The following is a 14,443-nucleotide window of genomic DNA, read 5'->3' on the forward strand; positions in this document are numbered from 1 at the left end:
CCCTGTTTTCAAAAGCTTGCGAGAGACAGAGAAGGAGAGCGAGAGAAAGAAACACAGAGAGAGAGAGAAAGCAAGAGGGAGAGGCGTTAGTCCGAGCAGCCCGTCCCCGCGGAAGGGTCCCCGCCGAGCGGCAGCGATGGCCCGAGCGAAAAGGCCCCAGAGAGCCAAGAGGCACTGCCGGCGGAGCAGCTGCCGCCGCCTCCGCCCGCCCCCGCGCTGGACGGACTCCCGGAGCAGAGCCCGGACCGCCCAAAGCTTCCCTGGAAACCCAGGGTCTGCCCCAGCGCTGCCGAGGCTGTGGAACAAGGCCAAGCCTCCACGCCATGGCTTGGGGCCGGCACCTGGGGATGAAGGTGGCAATGAGTGGCCCAACACGAAGGGGATGGGTCCATGCTATGTCTTTCCCAGCCTGGAGGCTGGGAGCATGGCAAAGCAGGGCTCAGCAGATGCTCGGGGGACAGTGGTGCTGCTGGAACCTCAGAGCTGGCACGGCGGAGGGGACTTGTGTGCCCTGTACACTCACCGTTATACTCAGAGTCTGGCGCCGCGTGCTGAATTCATTGGCTTCTTCATAGGTTTTTCCACTGCAACGACTCAAATCTCCACTCACTTCCCAAACTCCTGCAGTGGAAGGGAGGAGGAGGAGGGCATCAGGCACGGCCAGGGCAGGGAGAGCCCACAGCACAGTGCCCAAAGCTGGCTGCACTCACCTTGTGCCGTTCTCTCACCAGAACGAAGTGAACTTCTTGCCGAAAGCTGACACCGCTGTGGGGAAGCCAGGACAGTGTCAGTATGGCGTAGTGACCCTGGTCCCCCACCTCCCTGGGCCCCAAACTGTGGGAGCACTGCACCCCACTGGCTGCACCCAGCCATCCCCAAGGTGCCTGACTCCGTCTCAGTGCAGAAGGCACCACCGCCCTGTCCCCATCCCGGGAGCAGCCCTCACCTTCAGTCAGTTTGCCTGCTTGTTCCGCTGCCCCCCCTGGCAGGATTTTGGAGAAGACACTCTCTCCTTCCCCGCCAGGCTGCCCTGTGGCCATGCCTGCGGGACCACGTGGCCCAGCCGCCCTTGGACCGGCCTTGCTGTCTGCTGGGGGAAAAATGAAGCCACTGTTAGCAGGGGACAGGTCCAGCTGGGAGAGCTCAGCCAAGCTTTGGGGTGCCAGGCAGCTGGCATGAGGTGGGGCAGATGGCACAGTGCACTGGGGCTCACTGACCTGCTGCTCCCAGGGGCTGTGCTGATGGCGCTCTCCCCGCCTGCTGTGGCACTTTTGCTGCAGGTTTGGACGTGTCTGTCGGCTCCACTTTTGTCTGGAAAGAGGAAAACAGCTCTCAGGGCTCACCCTCCCAGTAGAGCATCTGCCAGGGGTGGGCCAGGCCAGGAGGTGACACCAAAACCCCCAAACACTGCTCCACAACCCCAGAAGAGGCAGCAAGGGATCCAGGACATAGTGATGTCCCCTCCTGGGTCCCCTCGAGGGGATGGCAGCTTCCACAGTACCTATGGGTGTCTGTATTGGGTGTGTGAGTGGGATATACTTTACTCCATGCCTCCCATTCCCAACACTTCCCCTGCCAGCCCCTGGCCGCAGCCAGCGGTGCCGATTCCAGGCAGAGCTGTGGGGTCAGGATGCAGCCTGGCCAGCCAAGCCCGTACTTACCGCCGGTGCTGGGTGTCCGCCCGGCTGTGCATGGAGTGTGGCTGGTGCCTTCCCTGCTGCCTGGGCCGGCCCTGGCTGCTGCTGCGGTGGCCGGGATGAGGGGGGTCCCTGTGTCCTGCCCCTGGTCTCGGGCTGCGCCGAGCTTGCTGGCTGGGCAGCCTGGCGTGCTGCCGGCTGCTGCCGCGCTGCCGGCTGCCCTGCCTGCTGCTGCCTGGCCGCCGGCTGCTGTGGGTGTGTGAGGGGCTCCTGCTTCGGCGCTGGCGTGGCCGGCCCATGCGGCTGGGAAGGTTTCTGTGCCTTGGGGGTCTCAGTGCCATGGTGGTGAGCAGCGGGGCGGGATGACGGGGCGTAATCAGCGGAGCTGGGGCCGTAAGGCGCACGGGACTCGGGCTGCTGCGCCTTCTTGGGGCCGGCTGAAGGCCCATGGCCACGGGGCTCATGGCGGCCAGATTCTCGTGGGTGCTGCTTCGATGAGCGGCGTGGGGGCTCGTCGCTGGCGTGCCGGGAGGAGCCAGCGTGGCGATCGTACTCCCTGTGGTGCCGGTGCTCGCGGTGCTGGGGGTAGTCGTCGTGCTGCCACGGGTCCTCATCGGGGGGCTCGTCATAATCGTGGTAGGTGTGCTTAACTGGGGGTCTCTTCTGTGAGGAAGAGTGGCCACCGTAGTGCCTGACCCTCTCTGCCCGCGCCTCCCTGGGCTTATCAAACCAGTCTGTCTCCTCCTGACCCAAATGATAGGCTTCGGAAACCAAAAACAAACCACAGTCAATCTCTCGCTCGAGGCTGCGCGGGCGGAAGCCATGCAATGAAGTGGGAGGGACAAGCAGCGGGCACGCGCGCAGGGGACAGCACGTGCCGGTGGGGACGGGACGCGGCGCAGCAGGGCACTGTGCAGGACCGGCTAACACCGAACACCCAGGGCAGGGGGAGGAAGGCACGTGTCAAGCAAACTGAGGCGGTGAGAGTGTCTCTGCGTACGAGCGGACGGGCATGCCCCGGGGAAGTGCCATGCTCTGGGGTGGTCACCACGGGGAGCTGTTACCTTCGCTGTCCGAGACAACGCAATGGGCATCATCCATGCCGTAGCCCTCCTCGTGCTTGTACGAGTGACTCCTTGGCACGTCTTTGATGTGCTTTTGCACATCAGGCAACGAGTGGCTGGAGCAGAACTGGGAGCAGGGGTCCCCCGCTGACTGGGGGCCCGGCCCTCCTGCAGTGCGTGACCCCCCCATTGACTTCCCCATGGGGCTGACAGGGCTCTCCTCCTCCGAGGGCTGCGAGCGCATGGGCGCCCGCCCACGGCTCTGGCTCATGCTGAGGGATGAGGGCTTGGAGCTGACTTTCTGGGAGCGCTCCATGCTCTCCCGCTCATAGGACTTGCTCCGGCCGCCCATCTCCCGGCTGGAGGACTTTTCCACCCCATAGCCAGAGGAGCGAGTTCTGCTGCTGGAAGAGTAGACCTGCTCCTCCTCATCCACCAGATCCCGGCTGGAGACACCGTAGTATTTTTGCTGCTCATAGACGTTCTTCTTCAGGCCATAGGTGATCTCATCCTGCATCTTCTTGGCCCTGGAGGCCACATTGCTGCTGCCAATTGAGGTGGTTGTTGAGTAGGAGGCCAGGTCTGACTCTACGTCTTTGGCTTCTTCAATGGGGGAGAACTTGGAGATCTTCTGCTCCATGCCCTGCTTCCTGTGCTTGCTGCGCTTGGAGGAGATGACAGCAGGTGCCAAGTTCTTGGATGAATGCTTCGGTAGTGGCGTGCCAGAGCTGTGCTTGTCCATCCGTGAGGAGTGCCGGTACTCACTGTCCCCATAGTAGTAGCTCGAGCTGGTGGAGCTCCCTGACACCCTGCCATTGCTTTCTGTGCCCCGGTAGTAGCTGTTCTTCCCACGATGGTCGGAGCCATGGTGATCATAGATGTCCTCCTCAGACTCCTCCTCAGCTTTGGTGTAGCAGCAGGGACGGCCGGAGCCCTCGGTGTCCCCTAGATCACTCTTCTCTCTGCTGTGGCGGCTATCGGTGCTCGTGCCCACTGGCTCTGCTTTCTGCCCATCCACTGCTGGACTCTCCTTGGTGAGCTCGCTGATGTCCTCGATCATCACATAGTTACGGGGGATGTTCTGCTCCAGACTGGTGTAGAGGGACTCGGAAGAGTAGCTGGCTGAGGGGCCCGGTGCCGTGCTGGTTCTCTCAGCTGGCCGGGTCTCAGGTGCCTTGTACTGCTCATAGCCACCGCTCGCCGGTGCCGTGCTGAAGGTGACGTCAGGCACGGCAGAGGAGCTGGTGGCCGCACCAATGACCTCGTAGTTGGTGGGGATCTTCTGTTCTAGGTCAGCCAGAGAAGTCTGCCGCGGCTTCTGGTGCCCGCCAGCTACATCTGCTGGGCTCTGGTAGAGGGTGGGCTGGGCCGCCGGCACGGTGGCTGCCCCAGCGAAGGCGCTCGGGGCTTGGTAGGGGTTTTGGGGCTGGAAGCCTGGCTGGGCTGGGGTGCCCAGCTCTGGGTATGCGGTGCCGGGGGCCGAGAAGCCACCAGGCGAAGTAAAGGTGGGCAGTGGAGCTGCCGGCAAGCCATCCTGTGAGGTGCTGGCTGTGGGGTACTGGGGGTGCTGGAGGCGCGGTGGTGGGAAGGCGGTGGGGCCCTGCGGGGCAGGGTACGGGTAGGCGCCATAGGAGGCGGCGGCGGCGGCAGCGGCGGCGGCGGCGGCGGTGTAGTCGGGGTACTGCCCGGCAGGGCGCAGGCCGGCGCTGTCGTAGGCGGCGAGGCGCAGGCTGTGCAGCTCGCTGTCTGACAGGTAGTCGCGGCGATCCCCGGGGTAGCGCAGGTAGGGGTGGTCCCGCCCACCAACCCGATCCTTCAGCAGCGACTCCTTGCGCTGGGTGATGCCCAGCTCCAGGTACTTCAGCTTTGCATCGATCTCCTTCTCCTCCTCGTCCAGCTCTGCCTGCTTCTTCCGCAGCTTGGTGGCCTCATGTTCCACCAACCTCAGGTCGCGGTCCAGCTCCTTCAGTAGGCTGGCCTTAGTGACAGGCGCGGTGGCCTTGGGAGCCAGGCTGCTCAGGTAGAGCTGGGAGGCAGCTGGGCTGGCCAGGGGGACGTGGGGCTCCTCAGGTGGTGGGCTGGGCAGTGTCCGCTTCACCTTGCGTGCCAGCGAGCTTGACTGCAGCCCCCCCACCTGCAAAGCCAAGGGACATCTGGTCAGGGGGGCAGGTGGGTGTCCCCCCCACGTCCCACCCCAAGCATTGCAGTGGTCCTCCCGTGCCCTAGGGGCTGGGGTGAGGCATCCTGCTGTGCACGTGTTCCCCCATGCACCGAGAAAGCGGCGTTTATGTAAAAGCGCAATAAATAGGATGGAAGTAACAGGCAGGGCGCTTTCCGTGAGTAATTACCAGGGGTGGCAGCCGGCCAAGTGCTGAGCTGGCCACGTGCATACCCTCTACTGCAAAAAATGCTTTCTGTCCGTGGGCACTTAGCAGAGGGACTCAGGGAACTGCCAGTGGGTGCTGCTGCCCCAGGTATTGCCCCGGGACTTCTTGGCTGGGCACTTGACTGCCCAAGGCAACCTTGGTGTGTGGGGGCAAAGGTGTGAGCAAGAGCCATCACAACCTTAAGAGGAGCCGTGCATGGTGGTAGCTCCTCGAGAGAGAAGGGGGGCCCATCTGGAGCCGGGGACAGCCCCGATGCTGCCAACCCGCAGCATCTCCTGCCTGCTGACAGGCTCATGCAGCCAATGGACCTCCAGGGCCTCCCTCCAGCTGCTGGTATTGGCACGCACGGCTGTGCCTGCTGGCTGCCATCAGCTGCCGCGGGCCCGGCCTTTTGAAATATTAATTGCCACAGTGCTAATGAAACCGCAGTGTCCCCAGGTGCCTCCCAGGGCTGTTCCCTGAGGGTGAGGTTGTTCCCTGTGGTGACGTACCTGTGAGCTGGGGAGCAGCGGGTGTTGGTAGAGGGAGAACCTGTCCTTGCCGGCCTCCTCAGACGTGGGGCTGATGGGTTTGGGGTCAGACAGGGAGCGCTGCATGGTCTTGATGGGGCGCGGCAGCGTCTGCTGGCGCTGGGCTAAGTCGGTGGTGAAGTGCTTCTGTGGGGGGACGTGGGCCTTGTTCAGCCGCTCACTGGTGGCAAAGGAGGACTCCAGGAGGCGATGGGGGGACAAGGGTGAGACAGGTGAGTAGAGGACCTGGGGAGAGCGGGGTGGCTGGCGGGTCACCAGCTGGGAGAGAGATTCGGCTGGCAGATGGGATTGGTAACCAATTTCCAGGGGATCTGGCTTCTTCTTTTCAAACTTGCCCAGGGTCTGCTGCCGGACAGTGTGGGGGTCCAGGGGGCCTGTGCTCACTATTTGGAGGTTGGTGGAGTAGGGTGGGATGGTGGTGGGCACCGTCAGTTGGGGGACCACGACGCCAGGTTGGGGAGCTGGCTCTGGCTCTGTCTGGCAGGCCAGGCTCTCACCCCGCTGCGTCTTCTCTGGGGCTGAGATGTACTTCACGATCTCCACTCGGGGGTCATGAGTGGTGATGTGAATGGAGGGGGAGACGCGGAGGAGCTGGTCAGGTTCTGTCTGCACGGAGCAGTCGCTGATGGTCTGGATACCCACGCTGGCTGTGCGGGTTGCCCCATCCGTCTTGCCCTCGGTGCTGGCCTCAGTGTGCCGCGAGGCCCTGGAGCGCCGGCGGCGCACGGGCTGCTCCCACTCCCCGCTGTCCTCCTCGTCCGTCTGCACGCTGCAGTCAGCGCTGCGCCGCGTCCGCCGCCGCCGCGACAGCATGAACCGCTCCTCGCCGTCCTCCTCATCTGTCTGCACACTGCTGTCAGCCATCTTCCGCGCTGCAAAGGTCTCCTTCTCGTAGGCATCCCTCAGCCGTGGCATAGAGTTCCTCTTCTTGATGCCCCGGCCAGGCTCCCAGGAATCCTCGACTTGAAGTGACATGTCTGAGGCTGAGCTGCTGAGCGGCCGCTGTGGCATGGGGTAGCGGGGACCGGCAGGCCCCTCTGGGGGTGTCTGGCCCGGTGGGGGCCATGCCTGCCCATTGTGTGGCAGCACCCGCGGCGCCTCAGCGGGGCCCTCGGGCGGGCGGGCAGTGGGCTCCGCGGGAGTGGGGAAGATGGTCTTCTGCCGCTTCTGCTCCTCCAGCTGCTGCTGCAGCTGGTGCTGGAGCTGGTGGATGTGCTCGAGCTGGAGGCGCTGCTGGGCGAGCTGCTCCCGTTGCAGCGCCAGCTGCGCGTGCCGCTCCTCCTGCTGCTGCTGCAGCACCTGCTGCTTGATGCATTGCAGCTCCTGCAGCTCCCGCTGCACCAGCAGCTGCTCCTTCTCCCGGTGCCGCTGCAGCTCGGCGCGCTCCCGCTCCAGCTCCTCCTGCAGCCGCAGCTGCCGCAGCTTCTCCAGCTCCACACGCTCCCGCTCCAGCTGCAGCACGTGCTCCTGCTGCTTGCGCTGACGCTCCTCTTCCCGCTCCCTCTCCTCTCGCTGAGCTCCATCCAGTGGTGGCTTGGGCACTGTGGCCACTGGCCCGCTCTCCTTGGGGGCTGCTGGTGCTGCTGGTGCCTCTGCACGGGGGGCAGCTGTTGGTGGCTCTGCTCTCTGCAAGCCACTGGCAGGTGCGGCGGGAGCAGCAGGTGCTTTGGCAGCAGGAGCAGCTCCCACCGCTGCCGGTGCTGTGCTGGCGACGGGCTTCCCCAGGTAGACGGGTGTCTCCATCATCGAGGCTGCTGGGGCTGGCCGGCTTGGGGCTGGGAAGCGGTAGAGGCCCTGTGCTGCAAGCGGGACACGGGGAGTGACAACCGGCAGCCTGGCCAAGCTGGCCAGTGGGACTGCTGCCACCCCACCTGGGCCGTAGGGTCTGTACAGCCCACGCAGCATGGGCCGCAGCACGGAGGCCGGCTGGGTGGTGATGGGCAGTGTGGAGGCGATGGGGGTGTTGATGGTGGAGTAGATCATGCCATCGGCGGCCCGCACGGTTGCAGTGGAAGGAAGCATTTGCCGGATGGCGCCCAGGCGGACACCAGGAACGTTGTACTGTGCCAGGTTGCTGAAGCCCTGCCGTCCCTCAGGGAAGGTGGGGTTGTACATCCCACTGGGTTTGGGGGGTACAGGGCCCTGCTGCTGAGCTGCCAGGCCCCCTGTGGCTCCCTGCCCGGTGCTGGGGCCATAAGGTAGCACATCAGGGCCGTTGGCATGCCGGCCCCCGTACTGGTCCATGGAGTTGAGGGCAGCACACATGCGGCTGATCTCACGTGCCGTGGTGGCACTGTAGTGGGCCAGGCTGGACTCCTGGAAGCTGGCCAGGTCCCCCCGGTGTGAGAAACGGTAGTCAGAGTAGATGTTGGAGGCTGAGCTGTACCTCCGCATGGGGAAGGGGTGGCTCAGCAGCTCTCCTGGTTGGCGGAGGTCAGAAAAAGAGCCATACTGTGGCCCCTGGCCGAGGTAACCCCCCTCGGCAAAGCCCACGCTGTAGGAGTGCTTCATGGTGCTGAGGTCCACAGCGGCATCACCTGCTGGGGCAGGGAAGGGCTGATCCCCCTTTGTGTGGTAGTAGCTCATCCCGATTTCAGAGAGGTTTGTGTCTGACATGGAGGAGTAGAGTCGTCCAAAGGCGCTGGCTGGGTAAAATTTCTGCTCCTCGTAGAGTGCAGGTGCCGGGGCCGGCTGCTCCCGGTAAGGGAAGGTCTCTGGCAGCTCTGGCTCTCTGCTGCCATACATTGGTCCACCAGCTTTCCGACCAGGCATCACTGCCGCCTCCCCAGTTTTCTTCTCTGGCATCTTGGAGGTGGGGTTGAAAGCACCCGTACAGCTGCCACCAAAGGGGAACTTGTAGACCATGTCACAGCAGGCTACCTGGCTTTCTGGCTTCACGCCCGTGAGGTCCAGAACGTTGGCTGGCCCCTCCTCCTTCAGCACTTTGGTCACCGGGCCAGTTGCTGCCTCCTCCATCTGCACCATCATCACCTGGGATTTCTTGCCACCCAGGGCAAGGAGAGGACTCTGGCTCTTCAGCTCTACTGGCACTGCCCGGTACACCTCCGATCCTGGCTCTGGTGGGAAGGACTGTGGGAGGCCACTGGCATTCTGTGCCCCAGCGGTCTGTGTGAGGAGCACGTCCTTCTTCACCATCTGGCCTGGCATGCCGTACCTTGCGAATTTGGTCTGGGGGGCAGCGGTGGGCTCGGGCTTGCCACTGGCCACCGCGCTGGCTCTGACAGTGGCTGTCTGGACACCCTGCTCCACCTGCTTCACCTGTGCCAAGCACACTGGGCTCCCGGTCCCCTGCCCAAAATCCACACGGCTCTGGAAAGGGTCTCCATAGACCATGGGTTGCTTGGACTGCGAGAGAATCATGGGAGAGGCGATGGCCAGGCTGGCAGTGGTGGCTGCTGCTGCGATGATGGCGTGGGGCTGCTCCTGGGCATTGAGGTTGATGATCAAGGGCTGGATGGCTGTGGACTGCCGGTTGGGGATGTGGTCCAGGGTCAGGCAGTACTTTCTGGCCTCGGTGGCCAAGGAGGTCAGATCCATGCCTTGGTCTGTTATGATGATGGGGGCAGACTTCAATGCAGTCCGTAAGTCCACAGCATTGCTGCTTGGCACCTTGGGCCCTGGTTCCACCCGGGACGTGCCGGGGATGGAGGAGATGCGGCAGAGGGAGATGTTTTCTGCAGGGAGTGCTCCCCAGCTGTACAGTCCTGTGATGCCATCAGCAGCTGAAGTCACGGCAGGTGCTTTCTGGGCGTGGTCCTTCAGTGGCTGTGCCCTGATGTAGGCACCGGTCGGCTGCTCTGGCTCCGGTGTCTGTGTGTAACCATGTGCCAGCAGCTGCCGGCTTGGCCTGGTGGGGGATGAAGTGGGAGACGTCAAAGCACCAGAGCTGACTGGCTTGGTTTGGCTGGCTGCATCGGCTGCCAGTGTGATCACCATGAAGGGGGAGTCCTGTGAGGAGGCCTGCCGAGTCAGGCGTGGCGAGCCCGCCCGGTGCGGCGTCTGCGTCCCCTGCGCCACCATGGGGGAAGAGGTGTCCGGGCCAGCAGCAGCAGAAGGACCATCATAGGAGAGGACTGGGCTCTGTGTCTGTGTGGAAAACTCTGCTGTGGCCTTTGTGGTGCGGGTGGGACTCTGTGTGGGTGAGGTGGGTGAGAGCGGAGGGCTGGAACTCTTGAAGAAGGTGTATGTCTTGGGCAGTGTGGGCTTGCTGTCACTCACGGCTGGGATCTTCTCCCTGGCTGTCTGCACGCTAATCTCCACCGTCCTGGTTCTGGTGGTATCCTCGGTCTGTGAGCCATAGCTGACAGTGCTCTTTGATGGAGTGTAGCTTCTCCCGGCTATGGATGGGGCCTCGGGACTTGGTGAGCTGTAGCTCTGCAGTGCGCTCCCAGGGCTGCCTGCTGCTGTTGTCACCGTGCTGGTGCCTTTGCTGTAAGCATAAGGAGTGGTAGTCGCCTTGGATACTGGGCTGGGTGCTGCCGGGGCACTCTGGAGCTTGCCTAGGTCTTGTCCCTCTTTTGCAAAATGCTGAGTGACCCGGACATCAGGAATAGTCTTGCCAGTGCTGCTATCGGAGCTGGCGAAGGAGACGGGAGCAGAGAGCTGTGTGGGGCTTGTGCCAGGGGTGAGTGGGCCACCGTTCTGCTTCAGCAGGTCAGCGTAGGCGCTCTCTGCATTGAGGAAGCGCTTCTCCTGGTATGCCTCCTCCTGCCCCTTCACCTTCTCCCCCTGCTTGAGGGCCAGGTCAAAGGAAGAGGACTGGTGCATCCTGGAGATGCTCTGTGAGGTCTGCAGGATCTCCTCGTACACCGCTCCTGCCTTCGGCAGGGCACTGGAATAGTCGGGCTGGGAGGGGCGCGTGAGGCCGCCGTCGTACTGGTATTCCTCGCCATACTGGTAGTCAAAGCCGTTCTGGGCCTCAGTACTGCGGTAGCCAAGCTGCTGGTAGGTGCTGCTGTAGGAAGAGGCAGGCTGGGCCTGCTGGACCTGCTGCTTCTGCATCATCTCTGCCTTCCGCATCATCTCCTCATAGGCTTCCTCGGCGCTTTTCAGGGGCTTGCTGATGGGCTGGCTGGCAGCACTCTCCACCTTCTCTGTTGGGGAGTACAGTGACATGAAAGTGGGCAGGTTGTATTCGCTGCCAGACTTGTACAGCTTGGAGGTCACAGCATCAAAGCTCTCTGCTTCTGAGTCAATGGAAGGCGAGTACTCAGAGCAGGAGGAGCGGTGCAGCTCCTCCATCTCTGCCGCCTGTCTCAGCTCCTCTGTGGGGGAGGCATCCTCGATGGGGGAGAGATTGCTGGGGGGGGTTTTGGAGCGCTCCCTCCTCCGCTGGGCCCTCAGCTCCTCCTTGTCACGCTTGGTCTTGCGCGCTGTGCTCCGGATGCGCTGCTGCTCCACCTCCCGCATCTTCTCCTGCTCCCGCAGGAGCTCCTCTTCCTCCCGCATCTCCTCCTCCTCAGATGAATCCTCAATGGTGGGCAGCAAGGGGCCATGTGAGCGATGCCGAGCCTTCCTCTGCTGCTTCACCTCCTCCAGCCGCTGCCGGCGGCTGGGGCTGCTGTCGCTATCCTCCTCCAGCGAGGAGATGGAGGTGGGTGAGGTGCCCGAGGTGTAGCTGGGCGTTGTGGCTGGCAGGGTGGAGGAGTACTCGCCCCGTGAGCGCTCCTCAGGGGAGCCTGTCAGGCTCTCCATCTCCAGCTCGGGCTCCCGGTCCACACTGGCATCTGGCTCCTGGCCAATCTCCATCTCCCGGCCGTAGCCAGTTGTGCTGTTCAGCTCGATGGTCTTGAATCGCCGCAGCCCACCCTGGGCCGTGCTCAAGTCATCACCCTCCACTGCCTCCACCTCTTTGCTCTCCTCTGTGTACATGCTGCTGGCACCATGCGGCAGGCGCCGCTTGGCCGACGCTGGCTCTTTGCCCTTCTCTGCTTCAGTCTTCTGCCCAGCTTTGGGGATGCTGTACTTGGTGCGCCCATAGCCTTCCTCCTCCTCCTCGAGGTTGTCCTCCTCAGCACTCATCTCCAGGATCTGTCTCCGCATGAACTCCTCATCTGTCACCTCTGCCTCCTGGCCCTTGCTCCGGGGGGGCACTGGGGAGAAGCCCCCCTCGCTGCTGTCCTCCACATAGTCATGCCGCAGCTTGCTGCCAAACTCATCTGAGGACTCTGCACTCTCCCGACGCTCCCGCTGGTTCTCCCACTCCTCATCTTCCTCCAGGATGTCCTCCAGCTCCTCATCTGAGTCAAAGGCTTCAGGGGTGATGGAGAGGTACCGTGGCCGCTGCTGTTGCCGCTGGTCCTCCTGTGGCTCTGTGCGGCTCTTGCTGCGCTCAGGGGACTGTGTCGGTGCTCCCCGGCCTTCCAGGAGAGGCCGCATGCTGCTCTCCAACTTGGTGAGCTCAGAGGGGCTGGGGGGGCTCTGCCCAGCCAGCCCGGTGCTGCTCAGCTTCTCCTCTTCCTGCTGCACCAGGCCGGTGATCTCGCTCTGCGAGCTGGAGATGCCGTCGGAGGAGTAGCCGGTGTCGCTGAGGCTCTGGGGGCTGCGGGACAGGTCTGGGGGGTAAGGCTTGCTGCCGTCCTGCAGGCAAGGGAGAGCAGTGTCAGATCCAGGCAGCTCCAGAGCTGCTGCTCCTACCTCCCCCAAACCATCTCCCAAGGAGCACACAGCAAGTCTGGGCACCACTGGGAGCCAGCCCAGAGCAAAGGCTGGGGGCCACCCTGTGTCCCCCAGTTCAGTGGCACATCAGTAACTTGTCTGTGCTAGTAAGGGCAGGTTAGAGGGTGCTCTGCAAGCAGGGGATGGTACAGCAAATGGCCCCAGGCATAAATACATTGGGGGACTAATAAACACATCTGAAAAACTGGGCCTCCAGCCCCCAAGGCACCCTTCAGAAGCAGCGCCGGCCGCAGGATCCTTGCTAGATGCCAACAGAAATAAACAGCCCCCTTTAATTGGCTTGACAATTAGGCAGTGTGAGGGACAAGTCTCTGAGCCATGGAGACTGTGCCATCATACCCAGCCCTGGTGCTACTGGCAGGACCTGCCACCCTGCCAGCACAGAGGCACCACAGACCACTTGATTTTGGGGACCCAAGGAGCCTCTTCCCTGGGGGCTGCACAGCAATGAGGGAGGCAGCCATTCCCTCCCAGCTGGTGGGGACCTTCTGCCATGTCCCCTCCTCACGGGGGGCTCTGCTGGCTGCTGCTGGGAGGTTGCTTGTGGGGAAACACCATCCCAAGGCAGCCAAATGTTTCCCCAAATTGTTATGAATTTTAGAAAAGGGGGGATAAAGAGCATGAAGAACACCCACTGCTGCAACATGGAATGCTGGAAAATGAGTTTTCCATTTGACAACAAATCCCAACTACCCTTACATTATTTTAAAAGAAAGGCAGAGGCCAGACATGACCTGAACTATCGCATTTTGCCTGAATTGATGTAACCCTAATAAAAAGAAGGCAAATACCAGCATGCTGCCATGGAGCCTGTGAAGGTCCTTCCCCATTTGTGGGCACAGCGACTGACAGAGGCACAGCTCAGTACCCTGCCAGCCTGGGGCAGGCTGTGCTGCCCAGGGATGCTCGGAGCTGGATGCACCCTCAGAGCTCACCTCCTGCTCCTTTGCCCGCGGCGCCTCGGGGAGTGCCTGGCTCTCCTTTCTCTCCACCTCTGCTTTGGGGGTCACGCTCTTCCCCTTTGCAGCGACGCTCTCAGGAGCTCTGGAAGGCTCCGGGGCAGCTTTGGGCAGGGGCTTTTCCTCTGCCGGCACCGGGGGCTTCTTTTCTGCTGGCGGTGGCGGCTTCTTCTCCGCCGGGGCGGGGCTCGGGGCCCTGCTCTGCTCGGCAGCCCGGAGGCTCCTGGCGGGTGAGGGCTGCTGCTCGGGGGGCGCCGGCTCAGTGGCCACGGGTGCCGGCGTGGGCGCTCGCTGCGGCTGGTGCCGCGGGGAGCCGCTGGACGGCGGCTTTGGGGTGGGCAGTGGCATCGGGGCAGGGTCGCCGAGGCTCCCTTCGAGCAGCCGCTGAGTTTGGCAGTTCAAGCACAGCCATTCGTTCTTCTGCAAAAGAATGGAAGGAAAAGTTCTGTTGAAATTCTGGGATCTCGCGGAGGAGCTCTGCTGGTGGGACACCCAGCCATGGTGCAGAGGATTCAGCCCACCCAAACCAAACAACCGGTTACACCATCACAGCCATACCCTGCAAACCAGCCACATCCAGTGCAACCCATCCCTTCCCTTGTCCAGAACCCAGAGATGTGCAGCCTGAGGTACCATGGCTGCAGCACAGGGACTGCACATTCTCCCCCACAATCCCTCAGCATCACCAGCTCTTCATTCTTCAGCCTTGTGGTATTTCAGTTTTAAGCGGAATTAAACAATCAAAGGCAGATTACTACCGTAGCTTAACACTTCTCAGCTCCATACAGCTCTTTTCTCACTCTGATTTGTTTTCTTTGATATAATAAACGTTTAATAGCATAACCATAACACTTACGGCTCTTTTTTCTAGGTTAACAAAAATACTGGGTACACAAGTATGCCAGAATTTCCCAGAGATATTACCCAAAATACATGCTGTGCAGGAAAAGAACAAGACAATCTTGTCTAGTGAAATTCTCAGCAAGAGCTGTCGTTTTATGGCCTGGAAAAAGCAGAGGCAAGCGGGGCTGTGAGTGGCAGAGAGCCCACAGGGCTAAGGCAGGGGCTCTGCATTAAGAGATCAGAAGCACTTTCCTCCCCTGGGTTGCCCAAGGACTATTTTTACCCACCCAGGAATGTCCAGGAATAGGGGCCTGACATTTCCTT

The 14,443-nt window shown here is 62.2% G+C and overlaps 1 protein-coding gene across 3 annotated transcripts in view; it reads right to left on the reverse strand.

Moving 5' to 3' along the window:
• Positions 1 to 582: 582 nt before the first annotated feature.
• Positions 583 to 14,443, reverse strand: part of BSN (bassoon presynaptic cytomatrix protein) — a 65,168-nt gene continuing 51,307 nt past the window's right edge. For 2 of the 3 annotated variants that reach the window (XM_039734344.1, XM_039734346.1), the window contains exons 4-11: positions 13,253 to 13,696; positions 5,580 to 12,218; positions 2,702 to 4,835; positions 1,662 to 2,398; positions 1,218 to 1,311; positions 947 to 1,090; positions 711 to 765; positions 583 to 621 (exon numbers count right to left, since the gene is read on the reverse strand). In XM_039734344.1, the coding sequence (XP_039590278.1) occupies positions 725 to 765; positions 947 to 1,090; positions 1,218 to 1,311; positions 1,662 to 2,398; positions 2,702 to 4,835; positions 5,580 to 12,218; positions 13,253 to 13,696 (10,233 nt within the window). In that variant the 3' untranslated portion in view covers positions 583 to 621; positions 711 to 724. The remainder of the gene's footprint in view (positions 622 to 710; positions 766 to 946; positions 1,091 to 1,217; positions 1,312 to 1,661; positions 2,399 to 2,701; positions 4,836 to 5,579; positions 12,219 to 13,252; positions 13,697 to 14,443) is intronic. The other variant, XM_039734345.1, reaches the window with a different exon arrangement.

The sequence above is a fragment of the Passer montanus genome, unplaced genomic scaffold (genome assembly GCF_014805655.1).
Source record: "Passer montanus isolate IOZ18808 unplaced genomic scaffold, ASM1480565v1 scaffold9, whole genome shotgun sequence".
Taxonomy (NCBI): domain Eukaryota; kingdom Metazoa; phylum Chordata; class Aves; order Passeriformes; family Passeridae; genus Passer; species Passer montanus.